Genomic DNA, 23,597 nt, shown 5'->3' with positions numbered 1-23,597 from the left:
TACACAGCGTACAGCAATTGAAAGACACAGATCTTGTGAATCAAGACAATATTTCAGATTTTCTAAGTGTTTTACAGCGAAAACACAATATATCGTTATATTAGCTTACCACAATAGCAAACCAGACAACAGCATTGATTCCAGCCAAACACAGCGATAACGTATTCACCACCAAAATAAATTAATTTTTCACTAACCTTCTCAGAATTCTTCAGATGACAGTCCTGTAACATCATATTACACAATCCATATAGGTTTTGTTCGAAAATGTGAATATTTAGCAGCACAAATTGTGGTTATACAATGTGATCAGTGGCAACAGGTCATGCATTCTGGCCGGCGCCATCTTGGAAAGGCACCTAATCTAATCAATAAATAATCGTAAACTTGACTAAAAAATACAGGTTGGACATCAAATGAAAGATGCATTAGTTATTAATGCAACCGCTGAGTTAGATTTTTAAAATTAACGTTACTAGACGTACAGTGTGCGTTACAGCCAGACTAGTGCCGCAATAATGGCGGACAAATCCGTTTACATTTTTCCACATAAATACGGAATAACATCATAAATAGCTCTTACTTTTGGACGAGCTTCCATCAGAATCTTGGCCAAGTGGTCCGTTGTCCAAAAGAATCGTTGCTTGGTTGTAAAACGTAGTCTTCAACTTGGGAAATAGCAGCTAACAATAGCTATGTGGCCACAGCATGCCCAAATCCTCAAAACGCAATACTAAGGAAATTCCGAAAATAGCAATATACTCGCATAAACTGATATAACTCGGTTTAAAATAACTTCGTTATGATGTTTCTAACACCTATATCGAATTAAATTACAGACGGATATATCTAAGGTCGATAACTGAGCGTTTTAAAATGCCATTCTGAGGTCCTGCTTTGCGCAATGACGAACGTCGAAAAGAGAGCTCCCCTCGTTCCTTGGCCTTTTATAAACTCTGAGAATTACGTAGACACTCCATTCCACTTCTCATTGGTTACTGACATCCAGGGGAAGGCGGGTGCAGTTCATGTCGACCCATAGGATACATACAGAGCTTTAAACTGATCTGAGAACAGAGCCTAATTTTCAGACCTTCGCAGTTCCTGTCATGGATTTCGCTGCAGAAAGAGTTCTGGTTCACCCACAGACATAATTCAAACGGTTTTAGAAACTAGAGATTGTTTTCTATCCAATAGTAATAATAATATGCATATTGTACGAGCAAGAATTGAGTACGAGGCAGTTTAATTTGGAGACCAATTTTTCCAAGATCGAAATAGCACCCCCCATAGGCTCAAGAGGTTTTAACAAGAAGTTCATCTTTAAAACGATGTATAACACTGGTATGATTTATGAATTATTATTATGAGTATTTCTGTTTTTGAATTTGGCGTGCTGCTATTTCACTGGGTATTGTCAAATCAATCATCAAAGAGCTGCAGTCAGTTTCAGAATAGGTGGCAATAAATAGATTTGTCCTAAATATTTCTACAACTCAACGCATTGTTTTTGGGACAAATCATTCATTAAACCTGTAACGTAAACGCTGGGAGTCGAGAAGCAGGAGTAGCGTCTTGACATGAAACACATGAACAATGCTGCCTGGGGAATGAACCTAAGGGAGTGCCAGATAAAAGGGAATTAACGAGTGAGGTAATGGAGTCCAGGTGTGCCTCATGATGAAGCGCAGGTGCGCAAAATAATTGATGCCAGGTGCACATAATGATGGTTGCCAGGACCGGTGGTTAGTAAACTGGCGCAGTTGAACGCCGAAACAAACATCTCTCTGGTAAAAAGAAGGGCGGGGGTGTATGCCTTATGATTAACGAGTTGTGGTGTGATCATAACAACATACAGGAACTCTAGTCCTTTTGTTCACCTGACGTAGAATTTCTCACAATCAAATGTTGACCGCATTATCTACCAAGAGAATTCTCTTCGATTATAATCACAGACGTGTATATCCTCCCCAAGCAGACACCTCGACAGCCCTGAAATAACTTCATTGGACTCTATGTAAACTGGAAACCACATATCCTGGGGCTGCATTTATTGTAGCTGGTGATTTTAACAAGGCTAATCTGAAAACCCAACATTTTATCAGCATATCGAATGCGCGACCCGGGCTGGAAAAATTCTGGATCACTGCTACTCTAACTTCCATGATGCCCTCCCTCGCCCTCCTTTCGGCAAATCTGACCACGACCCCATGTTGTTGCTCCCAGCCTATAGACAGAAACTAAAACAGGAAACGCCTGTGCTCTGGTCTGTTCAACGCTGGTCTGACCAATCTGATTCCACGCTTCAAGATTGCTTCGATCATGTGGACTGGGATATGTTCCGGATAGCCTCAGACAACACTGATGTACGTATATGCTGATTCGGTGAGCGAGTTTATTAGCAAGTACATCGGTGATGTTGCACCAACGGTAACTATTAAAACCTTCCCCAACCAGAAACCGTGGATTGATGGCAGCATTTGCGCAAAACTGAAAGTGCGAACCACTGCTTTTAATCATGGCAAGGTGACCGAATACAAACAGTGTAGCTATTCCCTACGCAAGGCAATCAAACAAGCTAAGCGTCAGTATAGAGACAAAGTAGAGTCGCAATTCAACGGCTCAGACACGAGACGTATGTGGCAGGCTGTACAGTCAATCACGGATTACAAAAAGAAAACCAGCCCTGTCGCGGACGCCGATGTCTTGCTCCCAGACATAATGGTGGAGGACAATATGGTGCCACTGGCACAGCCCGCTACCAAAACCTGTGGGCTCTCCTTCACCGCAGCCAACGAGGAAAACATTTAAACGTGTTAACCCTCGCAAGGCTGCTGGCCCAGATGGCATCCCTAGCCGAATCCTCAGAGCATGCGCAGACCAGCTGGCTGGTGTGTTTACGGACATATTCAATCAATCCCTATCCCATCAGACTGTTAAACAGCAATCACTAACATTGAGTGGCTGCTGCCAACATACTGACTCAAATCTCTAGCCACTTTAATAATAAAAAATTGGATGTAATAAATGTATCACTAATCACTTTAAACAATGCTACTTTATATAATGTTTACATATCCTACATTACTCATCTCATATGTTTATACTGTGCTCAATATCATCTACTGCATCTTGCCTATGCCGTTCGGCCATCGTTCATCCATATATTTATATGTACATATTCTTATTCATTCCTTTACACTTGTGTGTATCAGGTAGTTGTTGTGAATTTGTTAGATTACTTGTTAGATATTACTGCACGGTCGGAACTAGAAGCACAAGCATTTCGCTAAACTCGGATTAACATCTGCTAACCATGTGTATGTGACCCATACCATTTGATTTCATTTGATTTAATGGGAGGAATGGGAGAAAACATGATGGCCCCGAGGATGAGGAGCGGGCCTGTCCTGGCGAAGATGGATATCACGGATGATGTTGGGATCCTGAATGTCCACCACCGGAACCCAACACAGCTCCCCAACACCGGGTCCGTACCCTTCCCAGTCCACCAGGTACTGGAGCCAACCTCCATGACGTCGGGAGTTGAGTAGGGATCTGACGATATAGGTGGGATGTCCTTTTGACGTCCAGGGAGGCGGATGGGTGTCGTGGGGGACAGCATCAGCCAGGGGACCAGGAACCACTGGCCTGAAAAAGAAGACATGAAAAGAAGATGAGATACGGTAGTCATTGGGAAGCTGTAACCTATACGTCACTTTGTTGACCCTCCGGTGAACCTTGAATGGCCCTACAAACCGGAGGCTCAGCTTCTTGCAAGGTAGGCGGAGTGAGAGTTTCCTGGTAGAGAGCCAGACACAATCCCCAGGATGGAAAACGGGAGTCTCACTTCGGTGGCAGTCTGCCTCCTCCTTCTGATGGTGGATGGTACGCTGGAGTCTGCATCGCTCCACAATTCTCCTCCGTGCTCATCCACTCATCCACCGCAGGAGCTTCGGTCTGGCACAGCCATGGCCGGCTGAACACATTGGAAGGGAGTCAGCCCGGTCGAGGAGTAACGTAATGAATTATGGGAGTTCTCCGCCCATGGACGGAATCGGGCCCACTCTCCCTGCCGGTCCTGGCAGTGAATCCTCTGGAACCTCCCCAGCTCCTGGTTCATCCTCTCCACCTGCCTGTTATACTGAGGCCTATACCTGGAAGTGAGGCTGACCGTGACCCCGAGCTTCTCCCTACAGGCTCTCCATACTTGTGATGTGATTGGGGGCCACGGTTGGAGACAATGTCCTCAGAAAGGCCATAATGCCAGTAGCCTAGGAAGGAGACAGCCTCCTGATGAAACTGGCACTACTCTGCCTTGACAAACAGTTGGTTAGCCAGGAGGCATTCCAGGACTACTCGAACATGAGCGATGTGATCCTCCAAGGTAGCCTAGTAGACCAGGATGTCGCCGATATACATGACCACCTGGCATCCGAGCATGTCCCGGAACACCTTGTTGATGAATGCCTGGAATACTGACAGAGCATTGGCTAAGCCAAATGGCATCACCAAGTACTCGTAGTGACCAGACATCGTGTTAAAAGCTGTCTTCCATTCATCCCCCTTTCAGAAGAGATTGTATGCACTCCGCAAGTCCGATTTGGTAAAGAACCGGGCCCTGCGGAGCTATTCGATGGCTGCCGACACCAACGGGAGAGGGTAACGGTACTTGGTGGTCATCTCATTGAGTCCTCGCTAATCAATACACGGGCGTAATCTTCCATCTTCCTTGACGACAAAGAAGCCTGCAGACGCAGGAGACATGTGGACATGCGGATGAAACCTTGTTGGAGCGCCTCATGGATGTACTCCTCCATGGCCTTGGTTTCAGCCACCGACAGAGGGTAGATGCGTCTGCGCAGGGGCGCAGGACCTGCCAGCAGGTCGATGGCACTGTCCCAGGGGCGATGAAGAGGGAGACAGGTGGCGCTCAGGTGGCGCTCCTGCGGGAGGTATTGGAAAATACCTCCCGCAGGTCCTGGTATACCTCCTGGATGTTGGGCTGAAGGGCAACCACAGGACTCTCAAACGAAGTGGAACCACAAGGGACGGGAAAGAAGGTCCTCAAGCATTCGGGTGCCTAGTCCGTGATTTTCATTCTTAACCTTGAGATGTTGGACTTATGGCGTTGAAGCCAAGGGAGGCTGAGGATGATCTAGTGAGTTGGTGCACTGGTGATGAGCTCCCGAGTGGCGCAACGGTCTAAAGCAATGCATTTCAGTGCTAGAGGCGCCACTACAGACGCGTCGTCCGGGTTATGGTTTGGCCGGGGTAGGATATCATTGTAAATAATAATTTGCTCTTAATTAACTGACTTGCCTAGTTAACCTGTCTAGGATGAGGGTGCCGCTAGCGGCACTCCCCCCCCCCCCACTGTAAAGGCAGAGCCGCGAAATTCAAAAAAAATATTTTTTTAAATATTTAACTTTCACACATTAACCTGTTGGGGATGGGGGCGCTGTTTAGACTATTTATGCTAATGTGGCTAATTTTTTAAACGGCTTCCCACAAAATCCTTGATCGTACAATATGCATATTATTATTATTATTGGATAGAAAACAGTCTATAGTTTCTATAGGAGTTGAAATTTTGTCTCTAAGTGGAACAGAGCCCATTCTACAGCAATTTCCCTGACATGGAGTCAGATTTGAGAAACGTTGGCCACTTTTCTGAAGTCATTTAAAAGGGCTCTGTCGTTGCTATGACTATACGGACACTTCTTACGTCTTCCCCTGGATGCCTTTACGTGATGACGATTCCAACGGGCTCGATTGCTCGTTCACAGGCCCTACAAATGAAAAAAACCTTTAGCTAGCAAGTCTTTTCTTGCTGCGTAACGCGCGTGGAAGACACCGACCCTCTCCTGTTCCAAGCGTTAGTTTAGCCTGTTATATTTCTCCGGTCATCTTTTCACTCGTTATAGGAGTTACAAACATCACAAAGTAGTTAATTTAAAGCGTTTTATAGCAATTTATATCCGTTTAGTGCGATTTTGGGACATTTATTTTTGCAACGATGTGAAAAGTTGGGCACGCTTTTCAGTTCATCCCGAACGTAGTTGACATTTCCACATGGCAAGAGGACAGCTTTCCACCAAAAGACGATTTCTCCCAAGAAAGGATCCTTTGCCCAAGATACTGATGGAAGAACAGCTCAAGGTAGGACATTTTTATTATGATAAATCGTGTTTCTGTCGAAACATTTTAGTGGCTTAGGACGCCATGTTTTTTGACGTAGCTTCGCTTGGCGCAAACTGTATTGAAAAGTAAGGATAAATTAAAAAATGTAATAACGCAATTGTATTAAGAATTAAATTGTCTATCAATCCCTGTCCACCCTATATTTTTTAGTCACGTTTATGAGTATTTATGTATAAGAGTAGATCACTGTCTAAGTGGCGCAAGGACGTTTTCTTTACCAGCTTGTCTACATTTCACATTGTCTAACCATGATTTTGGTGGCTAAATATAAACATTTTCGATCAAACTGTATATGCATGTTGTAATGTGATGTTACAGGAGTGTCATCGGAAGAATTCTGAGAAGGTTAGTGAAAAAATTAATATCTTTTGGCGATGTTGACTTTTATCGCTCACTTTGGCTAGAATCAATGCTGGGCTGCTAATTGCTATGTGCTAAGCTAATATAACGATTTATTGTGTTTTCGCTGTAAGACACTTAGAAAATCTGAAATATTGTCTGTATTCACAGGATCTGTGTCTTTCGATTCGTGTATGCTGTGTATTTTTACGAAATGTTTGATGATTAGTAGTTAGGTAAACACGTTGCTCATTGTAATTATTCTAGTCCATTTGTGATGGTGGGTGCAATTGTAAACTATGCCATATACCTGAAATATGCACTTTTTTCTAACAAAACCTATCCCATACCATAAATATGTTATCAGACTGTCATCTAATGAGTTTTTTTGTTGGTTAGGGGCTATAAATATCTTAGTTTAGCCGAATTGGTGATGGCTACTGGTGTTGGTGGACAAATAAAAGATGGTGGATTATGCTAATGTGTTTTTAGGTAATAGATGTACATCTTTACATATTGTGTCTTCCCTGTAAAACATTTTAAAAATCGGAAATGTTGACTGGATTCATAAGATCTGTGTCTTTCATTAGCTGTATTGGACTTTAATGTGTGAAAGTTAAATATTTAAAAAAAATATTTTTTTTGAATTTCGCGGCACTGGTTTTTCAGTGGGGGGGGGGGGGGTGTGCCGCTAGCGCCACGCTGATCCTAGACAGGTTAAAGTCCAATACAGCTAATGAAAGACACAGATCTTGTGAATCCAGCCAACATGTCCGATTTTTAAAATGTTTTACAGGGAAGACACAATATGTAAAGATGTACATCTATTACCTAAAAACACATTAGCATAATCCACCATCTTTTATTTGTCCACCAGTAGCTATCACCAATTCGGCTAAACTAAGATATTTATAGCCCCTAACCAAGAAAAAAACTCATCAGATGACAGTCTGATAACATATTTATGGTATGGGATAGGTTTTGTTAGAAAAATGTGCATATTTCAGGTAGATGGCATAGGTTACAATTGCACCCACCGTCACAAATGGACTAGAATAACTACATAGAGCAACGTGTTTACCTACTTACTAATCATCAAACATTTCGTAAAAATACACAGCATACACTAATCGAAAGACACAGATCCTGTGAATACAGACAATATTTCAGATTTTCTAAGTGTCTTACAGCGAAAACACAATAAATCGTTATATTAGCATAGCACATAGCACATAGCAGCCCAGCATTGATTCTAGCCAAAGTGAGCGATAACGTCAACATCGCCAAAATATATTATTTTTTTCACTAACCTTCTCAGAATTCTTCAGATGACACCCCTGTAACATCACATTACAACATACATATACAGTTTGTTCGAAAATGTGCATATTTAGCCACCAAAATCATGGTTAGACAATGTGAAATGTAGCCAAGCTGGTGAGAAAATGTCCGTGCGCCACTTAGACAGTGATCTACTCTTATACATAAATACTCATAAACGTGACTAAAAAATATAGGGTGGACAGGGATTGATAGACAATTTAATTCTTAATACAATCGCGGAATTACATTTTTTAAATTTATCCTTACTTTTCAATACAGTTTGCGCCAAGCGAAGCTACGTCAAAAAACATGGCGTCCTAAGCCACTAACATTTTTCGACAGAAACACGATTTATCATAATAAAAATGTCCTACTTTGAGCTGTTCTTCCATCAGTATCTTGGGCAAAGGATCCTTTCTTGGGAGTAATCGTCTTTTGGTGGAAAGCTGTCCTCTTGCCATGTGGAAATGCCAACTGCGTTCGGGATGAACTGGAAGCGTGCCCAGCAATTCACAGCGTTTCAGAAATAAATGTCCCAAAATCGTACTAAACGGATATAAATTGCTATAAAACGCTTTAAATTAACTACCTTAGGATGTTTTTAACTCCCATAACGAGTAGAAACATGACCCGAGTAATATTACTCCCTCCACTAATGCTTGGAACAGGTGCGGGTCGGTGTCCTCTAGGCGCATGACGCACCAAGAAAAGAGTGACTAGCCTCAGGGTTTTTTAATTTGTAGTGCCTGTGAACGCGCAATCGACCCCGTTGAAATCGTCATCACGTAAAGGCATCCAGGGGAAGACGTAAGCAGTGTCCGTATACTCATAGCAATAACAGTGCCCTTTTAACTGACTCCAGATCAGGGGCCAAAATTTCTGAAATCTGACTCCATGTCAGGGAAATTGCTGTAGAATGGGCTCTGTTCCACTTAGAGACAAAATTTCAACTCCTATAGAAACTATAGACTGTTTTCTATCCAATAATAATAATAATATGCATATTGTACGATCAAGGATTTTGTGGGAAGCCGTTTCAAAAATTACACGATTAGCATAAATAGTCACAACAGCGCCCCCATCCTCAACAGGTTAAATAAAATGCAATGTTCTTCTGATGGATGGATGGTGAGGTGAGGGTGAGTGGTTCGGTGATGTTGGTGATGGTCCCGGAACCTGGTGAATGATTATCGAGGGCTTGAACCGGGAAAGAAGAGGAGAGCGGGTATGAGGTGATGTTAAGAGAGGAGGCAAGGTTCTTGTCAATGAAGTTCCCTGCGGCACTGGCACGCTGTAGAAACAGTACAAGGGACAATCAACTACTGTGATCGACACCAAAAAGGGTTTGGCAGACAGTGATGAAGAGGGGATACTCACACCTGCCCCAGGAGGTGGAAGATCACGTGACCATCCCGCTGCTCTTGTGGATCCCGAGTTGGGACGTACCGGACACTGCTGGAGCTGGTGCCCTCCTTGACCACAATGGAGACAGAGCGTCATGGAGGCGCTACCAGGAGACAGGCCAGTACATCAGGAGACGTGGAGGAGGCCATAGGAGGGCAACAACCCAGCAGCAGGACCGCTACCTCCGCCTTTGTGCAAGGAGTAGCACTGCCAGAGCCCTGCAAAATGCACATGCACATACACATGCGCATTTGTGGCCTGCTGGAGGTGATTTTGCATCGCTCTGGCAGTGCTATTCCTTGCACAAAGGCGGAGGTAGCAGTCCTGCTGCTGGGTTGTTGCCCTCCTATGGCCGCCTCTACGTCTCCTGATGTACTGGCCTGTCTCCTGGTAGCGCCTCCATGCTCTGGACACTACGCTGACAGACACAGCAAACCTTCTTGCCACAGCTCGTATTGATGTGCCATCCTGGATGAGCTGCACTACCTGAGCCACTTGTGTGGGTTGTAGACTCCATCTCATGCTACCACTAGAGTGAGAGCACCGCCAGCATTCAAAAGTGACCAAAACATCAGCCAGGAAGCATAGGAACTGAGAAGTGGTCTGTGGTCACCACCTGCAGAATCACTCCTTTATTGGGGGTGTCTTGCTAATTGCCTATAATTTCCACCTTTTGTCTATTCCATTTGCACAACAGCATGTGCAATTTATTGTCAATCAGTGTTGCGTCCTAAGTGGACAGTTTGATTTCACAGAAGTGTGATTGACTTGGAGTTACATTGTGTTGTTTAAGTGTTCCCTTTATTTTTTTGAGCAGTGTATATATATTTTATACATGTTGAAATTTCATGATATGATTGCATTTTAGAACCTTTCCATTGATCCTAAAGAAAATCTCCACACACACAGGGCACAGGGCAATGCAAAACAAACTCGGCCATCATTTCAATACATGCTCCAAACGTTCAAAAGCTAGGCTATCCACATTACCGGAGCTTATATTCTTTCTATTTCTACAGCAGATTCACTGCCACGATTTAGATAATGCATTGATATATATGTACTGTAGCTAGCTAGCATGCTGAAAGTGTGCATGTCCAAAATTGAATGGCGTCGGGAATCAAATAGAATAATCAAACAGCAAGAATCAGACACATGTCAACCGTCAACATGTCAACAACTTGTATGGAAACGGTTTAGCTGAGACTCATTTCTTGACAGGTAGGCTGGTAGTCTTTTTCTGAAAGAATTATTTTCACCTGACTTCTTACAGTATGACTATCTTAACTGGAAGGGTGCATACATAACTGTCATTAGCTTGCTAAAGTTAGCATGCTAGCTAGTTACACTGACAGCTGTCCGTCAGTTCCCTATTTGTTGTTGTTTCTCTGCTGAATGTGGAAATCACCACAACGTTCCCACCCCCAATTCCTGAATATGTATTAGCAGCCTGTGCCAGTCTTCGAAGTGGAACCTAAACGAGAATTTCCAAATTACTCAAAATAGGTGCGGCAACTTCCTCTGAGGTGGGAAGTTGTCCAGTGATTTTTTTCAATACATTTAGGTAGTTTAGCATAGAAAATAGATGTCACAATTGCCTTCTATGTTGAGTTTCCATCAATGATGTATACAAACCTTGGATTGCTGATGCTATGTATAGGCCATTGAGAGGCTTTGAAGCCACTGGTCGACCATATTGCCACTCCCCAGTAAGAGAAGGAATCCATAGGAATGAATGGAATTCCACAGTATTTTAATGAAACGTTTCAAGGACAGCATTATATGTATTTAAGCATTCTTTTGGTTGTAGTGTGAAAAATAACATTAGTACAAAAAATATACACTTTAAGGAAAATGCTTTAATTTACTATTTGTATGTTTAGCTAACATAATATAATTTAAACATATGCACTAAGGTGTCTGTAATAGAATAAATGTGTCAAAACCAATTCTAGACATTCATAACTGCATTTCTACAGCTTCCAAAATCTGTTTTTACAATGGAGGAGAAGTAACAAGATGGCTGTGCGGTGGCTTCATTACAGCTCCCCCTGTTAGTCATCCAGGGTTTATACACATCACTGATTTACATTGAACTGTCTTGTGTTGATAAAAACAGCTGGAAGTAGGGAGGTCACACCTAAAAAAAAGAATCACTAGAAGATTAGGTGGTTGAAGTTTTTCCATTATCAGTTTAGAAAAATTGTGCGACAGCCTATAGGCCTTTGCTCCTATCATGTACCAGGGAGATAGCTCCCAGAAGCCAGTATGGATAGAAGGCAAGTATTTACTTGTATTTGCCATTTTCTAAACATGTTCACATGTCAGTGTATCACCATGGTCCTTTCCATGGTGAAACTTGTACTCCTGTATATCTGAAATAATTGGATGGTGAAAAGTTCATCAAGCCAACCAGAAAAGCAAAGCAATGCAATTCAGGCATTCTTGAAAATCAGGACAATCCTTATCCTGCAAAGACATAGATTTTTAGCAAGAAGTTGCGTTTAGAATTACATTTGGATTGGAGGTTTATTTACGTGATGACATACACCTTAAAAATTATTCAGAGAGTATCATTGATTTGAAAAACACAATTTCCGTCATGATTTGTCACGATGAAGAAAGATAGACAAAAGAAAAATCCACCCCTGTCCAGCAGATAAAATTGTTGTCAATCATTAGAACATTTCTCCCATAGCTGCCATGTCCATTACTTCTTTCAATGTTGTTGTTTTTTTAAACTTTTGTTGAATAAACCTGGGTCAATGGAAACCTGCCAACTGTTTCCAAAACTGTTTACTTTTTGATGCTTGTGATGTCTACACTTTCCAAGCATATTATAAGACTGTTTAAGTAGAAAATGGGGAAAAAAATAGCCAATACACTAGCGAATGCACACAAATTGTATGTTGTGAAAGTCACTGTTTCACCCAGTCTCTGTTTCTGTCTGTTTGTGTTGACCTGTCCAGGTGAGAAGCCATACAAATGCACCTGGGACGGCTGCACGTGGAAGTTCGCCCGCTCTGACGAGCTGACTCGCCATTACCGGAAACACACAGGCATCAAGCCCTTCAAGTGTGCAGACTGTGACCGCAGCTTCTCCCGTTCAGACCACCTGGCTCTGCATCGACGGAGACACATGCTGGTGTGAAACAGTTTCAGGGTGATGATGTCATCAGACGAAGCAGAAGCACACATTTACACACACACACACACATCGTCGCAGGGGGGGAGCGGGGTCTCTCCCTCAATGTGGTTCAGCTGGACTGAACACACACTGTTGTCTATCCGTGAGGCAGTGGGAAAAGAGAGCGAAAAGCACAGAATGGTGTTTGTCTGTCCACAGAGCAAAAAAAAAACAGGGTCGGTTCTGGATCCTCACTGACTGAGGAGGGTTGGAACCGGAGAAGGCTCTTTTGTTGTCATTTTGGAGTTTGGAGTTTTTACGACAATCTGTCTTTTTTCCTAGCACTGTTCTTAAATGGTTTCACTTCTGAGTTTTTTTGGAGGGATGTTCTTCGTTCATTTGGAAGGAAACTTGAATCGCAACCATTTTGTTCTTGTTGTCTTTGTTTTAGTTATATTGTTCAAAATGGCTGCTTTTCTAGCGTCTATAATGTGAAAGAACTCTATGGATTGGATGGCTGGATGAATGGATGGAAGGGCTGTATGCATGTGTTTTGAAGTATAGGGCCTTGGATTGGACAATGGAATAAAAAGACACAGATTCCAATTTGCCTATGGAAAGTATTGTTGCACAGTTCCCGCCGTACAGCAGCTTCCTGAATCTCTGTGTTTCAGGACAACCCGGCACCAGAGGGTGCCATCCACACATAGATTGTACCTATAAAAACTGGTTTGAGTGTTCTAGAATCAGTATTGTAGAATAAGTTCTAGTACCAGTGTTCTAGATTAAGAAGCATCCGGAGCATCGCAATGGACCAGTGATGTAGATGCAGAGTTGTTTTTGCTATTTGTTTTGTTTTTCATTCAATGGATCTTGTTAACACACGAGATCGACTCAACCACATTGAGGCTCATCACCTTGAGCCTCTTCTAAACTTTTTCTTTAAAAAAAAACTTGATTGGTGCATTTTGTGCAGTGATTAGCAATCAGTAAAGTGCAATCTCATTGGGTAAATAGAGTTTTAATATGGAGACTTTTATTGTATCTTGCTGTGTATGCCTGTTTTTGATACATTTTCACAAAGAAACATCAATCCGCACCCCCAATGTACAATGAAAAATCGAATGAACATATCCGGTATGTGAAAACAACTTTGAAGCACCTTACAGATTCACACATATGATGATTCCATAATATTCAAGGATTTTGTTTCATATCCCTGGTATTTTCAGTGGAAGGGATTGGCATTGTGATCATTTGTGTGTTAGTAGTCTATAGGTAAAGCATATTGGCTTCAGTTCAGAGGGCTAACCCGGGAACTCAGTTGCTCTAGTTCAATTGGAAGGCAATACGTTCAGAACAGGGAAATGTTCTGGTTGCTGATACCCAAAATGACCCTAAATCCCTCTGTTACAGATATATTTCTACCAGTGCCACTTCGTACTCTATACTACACATTTCTATATTTCTACTGGGTTTGTAGCTACAGCACAAGGTTCTAGGCAAGCTCACTGTAAACAGTTTGGAAAATGTCACATTAATGATGGGTGGTTGAGGAGGAACAGGTTTTTTCAAAATGTATTCATGAACAGACCTACATGTTTGTCGAACTTGGAACAAAATCTCCCCTTCTCTTTTCTACATCGTAGTACACGATGCACACAGACAGTTGGCCCTGTAGCTTTGTCTGGGGGTTTGCGAGAGAGCGATGTCTTTTTTAGTCATACAGAGGTCTTCAGATCCAGCTTCAGGTCTACCTTTTCTTGCAATTTGTCTTGCATGTCCCTCAATGACAGATATCCATACTGCGGTTTCTACTGTCTCATCTACCATATCTCAGAGTAAAGGGTTATTCAACACAGTAAAACCACATTTTGATCAGTCTCTGTACATGGATCAAAAAGAGATCTACGGCAAAATAGAGATGTTTTCACAGCTATAGGCTGCCTTACAAAAGTATTCAGACCCCTTGAATTTTTCAAATTTATTGTGTTACAAAGTGGAATTAAATTGTCATTTTTTGTCAACCATGTACATACAAAACTCTGTAATGTCATTTTTTTTAATTAATAAAATAAAATAGTCATTGCATAAGTATTCAGCCCCATTTGTTTAGGCAAGCCTAAATTAGTTCAGGAGTGAAGTTTGGCTTAACAAATCCCACAAATCACATGTACATGGACTCACTCTATGTGAAATAATAGGGTTTGACATGATTTCTAAAGGACTAACCCTTCCTCTGTCCCCCATACAACATCTGTAAGGTCCCTCAGACAAGTATTGTATTTAAAGCACATATTCAACTACAAAGTCCAGGGAGATTTTCGAATCAGACATGGACATGGACTATCTCTTTAAGCATGGTCTAGTTAATAATTATGCTGTGCATCATATATTAAACCACCTAGGCACCTCAAAGAAACAGTCGTTCTTCTGAACTGAGCAGCAGGACGGGAATGAAACTACTCAGGTATCTAACCATCAGACCACTGAGGATTTTAAACCAGCTGCGGAGTTTAATGGCTGTGATGGGAGAGAACTGAGGATTGATCCATCCTCAAAAAAGGATGGATCACATACACATATTTAGCAGATGATCACCAACATTGTAGTGACTCCAAAAGAATGACCTAAATGATAGTCAAAAGAATAACACAAATATACAAAATAATATAATACTGCAAAAAAACATGGCAAATGAATAGTGTATTCATTTGCCATGTTTTTTTGCAGTATTATATTATTTTGTATATTTGTGTTAATTACTTTTGGCCTAAATGCAAAGCCCTATTTTGGGGCAAATCCAACACAACACATCACTGAGTAACGGTCTCCTTATTTTCAAGCTTGGTGGTGGCTGAATCATGGATGCTTGACATCAGCAAATACTGGGGAGATTTTAATGGATAAAAAGAAATGGGATAGGGCTATACACAGTCAAACTCCTGGAGCAAAACCTTCTTCAGTCTGCTTTACACCAGACACTGGAATTCATCTTTCAGCAGGACAAAAACCTACAACACAAGGCCAAATCTACACTGGAGTTGCTTACCAAGAAAATAGTGTTTGTTCATAAGTGGCCAAGTTACAGTTTTGACTTTAATCTGCTTGAAAAAGTAAGGCATGACTTGAAAATTTCTGACTAGCATTTTGAACATAATAATTGGCAAATATTGCACAATCAAGGTGTGCAAAGCTCTTAGAGACTTACCCAAGAAGACTCACAGCTGTAATTGCGGTCAAATGTGTTTTTTAACATGTATGGACTCGACTATATTTCCTACGACTATATTTCCTTTATTTCTTTTGAATACAGAGTATTTTGTGTAGATTGTTGAGAAAAGAAATACAATTAAATCAAATTTAATCCCACTTTGTAACACAATAAAATGTGAAGAAATCCAAGGCATCTCAATACTTTTGAAAGGCACTGTAACTGGGTTATTCTAAAAATAATAATATGGCTCAACTTCCATTTAGTCTTAGCTATGACGTCAACCACTTATGTTTTGCAGGTTGTTTGACGTCAACTTTAAATTTCCAATTTATCCAGCCGGTTGGAAATAGATGCCTATGGACATACAAATAACACTACATAAATCTTTCTGAGACACATGAAAGCAATATTGTAAGCTTTTCCTATCAGCGAAGTTATCAGATTTCACTTTTTTGCAATTATGTGACACAGATCTGATGGTGTTTATCATTATCAAAGCCGTTCATAACAGAATCCCACATGTATGATAACTGTATTTGTTCAAAGTATTTTTACAACTTGCATTTTATACACAGAGGTTTTCGCTGGATCCCCGCTTACAGTTTCAGAAGCACATTTCAGAAGGCCAGCATATGCTCAGTGACTTTAATAACACACACAGACACACCAGCGTAGTGGTCCTGTACTAGAGTTCAAAACCACATCATTACCTGAAACAAAACTATATTTTGCAGAAACATGCCCAATTTGTCTCTTTCCCTTTTGGTATTATGAAGTATTATAATATATGTCATATTATGTTGCTACGGTATATGTTTGTGTACATGTGAATATTTCCAATTGTATTGCCTTTTTTGGCTCATGCATATCATCAGCACCTTGTTTGTTATGAAGTATAGTTTTTAAATGAATTCATTTGAAATGTTAAATCCATTGATACATATTAATAATTATCAACATATTTTATTATTCATATACTGTACTTTTCTGAAATGAGGGGCACTTCATCTTGCATATAACAATTTTCTGTAAAAAAATATATATATTTTGAAATGTTGTAAAATATGTGATAGTGGAAATAAATAAAAAGTATTACTCAGTTCTACAGTCTGTATATACATAAAAGAAATAGGCCTTTTAATTATTAGACAACAGGAAATACATTTATACATGTAAAGTCTTTTTCAGAGACACTCATTTATCTGATTTGATATACAGTACAATGGAGCTATTGATAATAAACAATTTGTTATCTAAAATACTCATATAAATGATCAAATGTGATGTCAAAAATTTGCCATTTAGCATTTTGGTTTGTGATTGTCTTCTTTCTCAAAACAAGAGAAAGTTTCCATATAAATATTGTCAAACATTTGATCAGATAATTGCTGTATAGATCAAACCCAAATACGTTATTCTCCACCCACCCACGTTCAATTGAACAATCTTACAAGTAGAAGTGCAGATTCATATCAACATTATATCAAACTATTTAATTCAGGGTTTCATTCACAATAGCATTGTTGTTAATTTTTTTTAACTTCACTTGAAAGTTAACTAATATTTTGCATGTGTACACATAGGCTTATTGTATGCATGCATTATCATTCCCCTTTAGCATTATGAAAACTTTTTACAAGCATCCAAGTAATGGTAAGCAGGGTCAAACTTATGCAATAATGAATAGTGCCTCCTATCACAGCAAATCTCTGAAAAGCATCCACTTAAACTATTTCACAACTAACATGTATCACATTAATTCAAAATAATAGACTTTTGAATTGATACTCAGCCAGAGAAGTATTCGTAAAAAAATAAAAGCACATCAACTCTGAAATCATTATGCAAACAGGCCACCTCCCATTTTTCAGTTTATATTCAATGCACTGAGCCTTACCACATTGTTTCAATACAGTATCCTCATACCAGCCTTTTACATGCTGTATGAATCTCCCATGGAAGCTGAATATGATTTGCATGGATGTATTTTGCTGAAAACTTCGCTTAAAATAATTTAATTGTTTTATCGTCATCGTATCATTTGGGTTTTGACCTCTCCGATACTGGTTATTTGTGCAAATACTTTCATTTTTCATAATCATATTTCTGCATACAAAAGCACAGAAGAGCCATTTGATATAACTGATTTTACACAGTGTTGAATGTATTGTGGTTCACAGGGAAAGCTCTATTGAATGTGTAAAAGCCAGAATACCAACCCTTGGGGAGCACCCTGTGAAATCAATTTGATTACACTTATATCTGTATCCGTTCAATATTAATTTAATTTCTGTTTTAAATTATGCGTTTCTTTTATCTCTGCTTTTGAATAATTATTTAGTGATGCGAATGCCTTTGTTTCAAGCTTACTGCTATTATGTACAGTAATTGTTGTTCCTGTATTTATGTATAGTGCCTGTATTGTACATTTATTCAGAGTTTTTCATTCTTACAGTAAAGTTGTGATATTGCCCTGCAATGTTTCAAAGGGAGACCCTAGCTCAAGGAATTCTATGAACAGATTCGGAAACCCAATGTTTTTCAAAGGTAGAAATAACAAGTGTTTTTCTCATTTCTTTTTCTTTCTTCTGTTTTATTATTTTCTGTTCTTCAAAAGTTGTCTAAATATTCTGTCAATAGTCTTCATATGGACGGAGCTGTGAAATGAAACCGAGTTCCAACATAATGTTTATTAATATGAATGGAGGCATGAAGGTTAATAAAGTTACATTTTGTATGTAACACGGTCGTATCAGAACTCATTTAGACTTGAGGCTGTGTTGTGGTTAGCGGGTGGTGTTGATTTCGCTAGGACATTTGAGTGCGCTACTCACCTTTGCTGGCATTCAGAAACCTAAGTTCAGTATTAGGAGAGTCATTCCCGAATGATAGCTATAAAAAGTTGTGCACAGCTATCAGAGCTAATTTTATCGTCAAAATTGTAATACAGTATGTCCTTGAATGTAATGATAAAATGGGCCATGGTCTTTGTTGGGCATTCAATCATCTGTCCAAGTGTCCACATAGGCAGTTGTATTCAAAGTCGGGGTCGGGTTCGAGGCAGGATTGCAGTGGGAATGCCAAATATATTAAAAAAATATATATATTTTTTTTTTAAATTATAGAAAAAATGTACAGTACAGATTATTGTATGGGACAATTTACAAATGTATTGGAGAAAGATAATTTAAATGAGAGAAGTAAATTTCCATGAAGAATAGAATAACACGTGAAAGTTGGTTTGGGGTCTCTATCTTGAACAGTGGTGAACGGTAGTGGCGTGGATCAGAAAACCAGTCACTATCTGGTGTGACCACCATTTGCCTAATGCAGCACAACACATCTCCTTCACATAGAGTTGAACAGGCTGTTGATTGTGGCCTGTGGAATGTTGTCCCACTCCTCTTTGATGGCTGTGCAAAGTTGCTCAATATTGGCGGGAACTGGAACACGCTGTTGTACACATCGATCCAGAGCATCCCAAACATGCTCAATGGGTGACATGTCTGGTGTGTATGTAGGCCATGGAAGAATTGGGACATCTTCAGCTTCCAGGAATTGTGTAAATAAATGGCACGAATGGCACGACAATGGGCCTCAGGATCTCGTGAAGGTATTGCTGTGCATTCAAATTGCCATCGATAAAATGCAATTTTGTTCGTTGTCCGTAGCTTATGCATAACAATGCCATAACCCCATGAAGGCCAAATTGCAGTCAGGTCAAGACCATGGTGAGGATAACGAGCATGCAGATGAGCTGAGACGGTTTCTGACAGTTTGTGCAGAAATTCTTCAGTTTTGCAAACCCACAGTTTCATCAGCTGTCCGGGTGGCTAGTTTCTTAGACGATCCCACATGTGAAGAACCCGGATGTCGAGGTCCTGGGCTGATATGGTTACACGTGGTTTGCGGTTGTGAGGCCAGTTGGACGATTTCCTTATTTGAACTCTAAAACGACATGTTAGAGAAATGAACATTCAATTCTCTGGCAACAGTTGTGGTGGACATTCCCGCAGGCAGCATGCCAACTGCACACTCCCTCAAAACTATATGTGTTTTGTGACAGCACAAGGTGTACCTGTGTATTGATCATGCTGTTCAAATTAATCAGCTTCTTGATATGCCACACCTGTCAGGGGGATGGATTATCTTGGCAAAGGAGAAATGCTCACTAACAGGGATGTAAACAAATCTGTGCACACAATTTGAGAGAAATATGCTTTTTGTGCATATGGAACTCTGGAATCTTTAATTTCAACTCATGAAATTACATGTTACGTTCATATTTTTGTTCAGTGTAACTGATAAACACTTTTAAGAATTGGAAGTTTTGAAGATACGTTTTTTTATGCAAATATATATAGTTATGGATAGCCTGAACTTGTTTGGTGTCTAGCTTGAACGGTTTAAGAATTACTATTGGTAGATTATTCTATGCAAGTGTATGCAAATATATAGAGGTATTTTTTTTTATTGGAAGCTAAAATAGTCTGAACATGTGAAAGTTGTCTCTAGCTTGAACGGATCAAGAGCTATTATGGGTTGGTTATTTTATGCAAATGTGTGCACATTTATATAATGATAGTTAATTTATATAATTATAGTTGCTAAAAGTTTAAGAATTTGGAGGTTAGGATAGCCTGAATGTTTTAAAGTTGGTCTGATCGCTTAATTGGCCAAGGAGTAGGATCATTTTTAATATCTACCACTGAATTCCTATGTATATACTTCAAACCCATGTTAATTTATGCACATTTAAAATGGTTATAATTTTTAAATCATAAATATTATCCAAATTTTGAACGCAAGCTATCTAAATTGGATCAGTCTAAACATCTGTAACGGTTCGATAACTACAGACACCGAGAGACGGGAAGCAAATACAGGGTGAGGGTTTAATAATAAATAGACATGAAACTAAACAAGAACAGAGTCTGGCCAAGAGAAACATAACAACATCAATGCAGACAGGGGAATGAAACTGAGGAAGTGACAGATATAGGGGACGCAATCAATGACGTGATGGAGTCCAGGTGAGTCCGATGAAGCACTGGTGCGCATAACAATGGTGACAGGTGTGAGTAATGATGAGCAGCCGGGCGACCTCGAGTTCCAGAGCGGGGGAGCAGGAGCAGACGTGACAGTTACCCCCGCCCCCCCTAGGGGCGCCACCTGTCAGGGCAGACAGAATGGTCAAAACCGTAAGAACTAGAGAACAGGGACTAAAGAGAACAGGAGTATGGAAAAACACGCTGGTAGGCTTGACGAGACAAGCACAAGACAGGTGAAACAGATTAGGGCCTAATGAATTTATTTCAATTTACTGATTTCCTTATTTGAACTGTAACTCAGTAAAATCATTGAAATTGTTGCATATTGCACTTATATTTTTGTTCAGTATAGTTATAGTTGAGAGAGATCTTAAAGAATTTGAAGTTAGCCTGAATGGTTTTGTAGCTTATATGGAGCGGGAACATTTTAAATAGCTACCACTGTATTACTGTGGTTCTAATTCAAACGCATGTTAATTTCGGCACATTTTTAAATGCTTATAGTTTAAAATATATACAGTGCATTTGGAAAATATTCAGACCCCTTGACTTTTTCCAAATTTTGTTTGGTTACAGCCTTATTCTAAAATGGATTCAATAGTTTTTTTCCCTCATCAATCACAACACACAATAACTCCATAATGATAAAGCAAAAACAAGTGTTATTATATTTTTGCTAATTTATGAAAAAATGTAAACGGAAATACAACATTTACATAAGTATTCAGACCCTTTACTCAGTACTGTGTTGAAGCACCTTTGGCAGCGATTACAGCCTCGAGTCTTCTTGGGTATGATGCTACAAGCTTGGCTGTAGTCAATGAACAGCATTCTTACATAGGTGTTCCTCTTGTCCAGATGGGATAGGGCAGTGTACAATGTGATGGTGACTGCATCGTCAGTGGACTTATAGGGGCGGGAAGCAAATTGTAGTGGTTCTAGGGTATCAGGTAGGGTGAAGGTGATATACTCCTTAACTAGTCTCTCAAAGCACTTCATGATGACAGAAGTGAGTGCAACAGGGCGATAGTCATTTAGTTCAGTTACCTTAGCTTTCTTGGGAACAGGAACAATGGTGGCCATCTTGAAGAATGTGGGGACAAGAGACTGGGAATAGGATTGATTGAATATGTCCGTAAATACACCAGCCAGCTGGTCTGCGCATGCTCTGAGGACGCGGCTAGGGATGCCGTCTGGGCCGGCAGCCTTGCGAGGGTTAACACATTTAAATGTTTTACTCACTTTGGCCAAAGAGAAGGAGAGCCCACAGGCTTTGGTAGCGGGCCATGTCAGTGGCACTGTATTGTCCTCAAAGCGAGCAAAGAAGTAGTTTAATTTGTCTGGGAGCAAGACATCGATGTCCGCGACGTGGCTGGTTTTCTTTTTGTAATCCGTGATTGGCTGTAGACCCTGCCATATACGTCTCGTGTCTGAGCCATTGAATTGCGACTATAATTTGTCTCTATACTGACGTTTTGCTTGTTTGATTGCCTTATGGAGGGAATTGCTGCACTGTTTGTATTTGGTCATGTTTCAAATTACCTTGCCATGATTAAAAAAGGTGGTTCACACTTTTAGTTTTACGCGAACGCTGCCATTTCTGGTAAGGAAATGTTTTAATAGTCACAGTTGGTATGACTGTGGGGCGGCAGGTAGCCTAGTGGTTAGAGTGTTGGACTTGTAACCGAAAGGTTGCAAGATCGAATCCCCGAGCTGCCGTCATTAAAAATAAGAATTTGTTCTTAACTGATTTGCCTAGTTAAATAAAGGTAAAAAATGTATAAATCTCTGATGCACTTGCTAATAAACTTGCTCACCGAGTCAGTGTATATATCAATGTTGTTGTCTGAGGCTATCTGGAATATATCCTGGTCCATGCATTCCTGTTGGTAAGTTGTCAATGCTTTTATATCCAATGGTTCATCTTCCTGTATCGTGGAATCTGATTGGTCAGACCAGCATTGGACAGACCTGAGCATGGGTGTTTCCTGTTTCTGTTTATAGGCTGGGAGAAACAAAATGGAGTCATGGTCAGTTTTGGCGGGGGAGGGAAGTTAGAGTAGCAATGATCCAGAATGCCAGCAGCCCGTGTCGTGCATTCGATATGGTGATAGAATTTAGGAAGTCTCGTTCTCAGGTTAGCTTTATCCCGAGTGAGTCATGTTTCCGTGAAACAGAGAATGTTACAATCTCTGATGTCTCTCTGGGTGGCAACTCGTTCCCTAATTTCGTCCACCTTGTTATCGAGAGATTGGACATTGGTGAGTAATATGCTCGGAAGCGGTGGATGGTGTGCTCGCGTTCTGAGTCTGACCACTAGGCCGCTCCGTCTACCTCTCCTGCGGCGCGTTGTTTTGGATCGGATGTCCAGGGTGGAGGTCCGAACAAAGGATCCGCTTCGGGAAAGACGTATTCCTGATCGTAATGTTGGTAAGTTGTCATCGCTTTTATATCCAATAGTTATTCAAATCAAGTTTCAAATCAAGTTTATTTTATATAGCCCTTCATACATCAGCTAATATCTCGAAGTGCTGTACAGAAACCCAGCCTAAAACCCCAAACAGCAAGCAATGCAGGTGTAGAAGCACGGTGGCTGGAAAAACTCGCTAGAAAGGCCAAAACCTAGGAAGAAACCTAGAGAGGAACCAGTCTATGAGGGGTGGCCAGTCCTCTTCTGGCTGTGCCGGTTGGAGATTATAACAGAACATGGCCAAGATGTTCAAAATGTTCAGAAATGACCAGCATGGTCAAATAATAATCAGGAATAAATGTCAGTTGGCTTTTCATAGCCGATCATTAAGAGTTGAAAACAGCAGGTCTAGGACAGGTAGCACGTCCGGTGGACAGGTCAGGGTTCCATAACCGCAGGCAGAACAGTTGAAACTGGAACAGCAGCAAGGCCAGGTGGACTGGGGACAGCAAGGAGTCATCA

General features: G+C 40.7%; 1 protein-coding gene across 1 annotated transcript in view; it reads left to right on the top strand.

Moving 5' to 3' along the window:
• The window catches only part of LOC129821425 (Krueppel-like factor 12), a 150,240-nt gene extending 131,884 nt beyond the window's left edge, over positions 1-18,356 (top strand). Inside the window, exon 6 of the mRNA XM_055879065.1 lies at positions 12,240-18,356. Within this exon, the coding sequence (XP_055735040.1) occupies positions 12,240-12,421 (182 nt within the window). The 3' untranslated portion in view covers positions 12,422-18,356. The remainder of the gene's footprint in view (positions 1-12,239) is intronic.
• The last annotated feature ends 5,241 nt before the right edge of the window (positions 18,357-23,597 follow it).

The sequence above is a fragment of the Salvelinus fontinalis genome, chromosome 23 (genome assembly GCF_029448725.1).
Source record: "Salvelinus fontinalis isolate EN_2023a chromosome 23, ASM2944872v1, whole genome shotgun sequence".
NCBI classification, from domain to species: Eukaryota; Metazoa; Chordata; class Actinopteri; order Salmoniformes; family Salmonidae; genus Salvelinus; species Salvelinus fontinalis.
The sequence above is the reverse complement of the archived record's forward strand: the minus strand, read 5'-3'. Positions and strand labels throughout refer to the sequence as shown.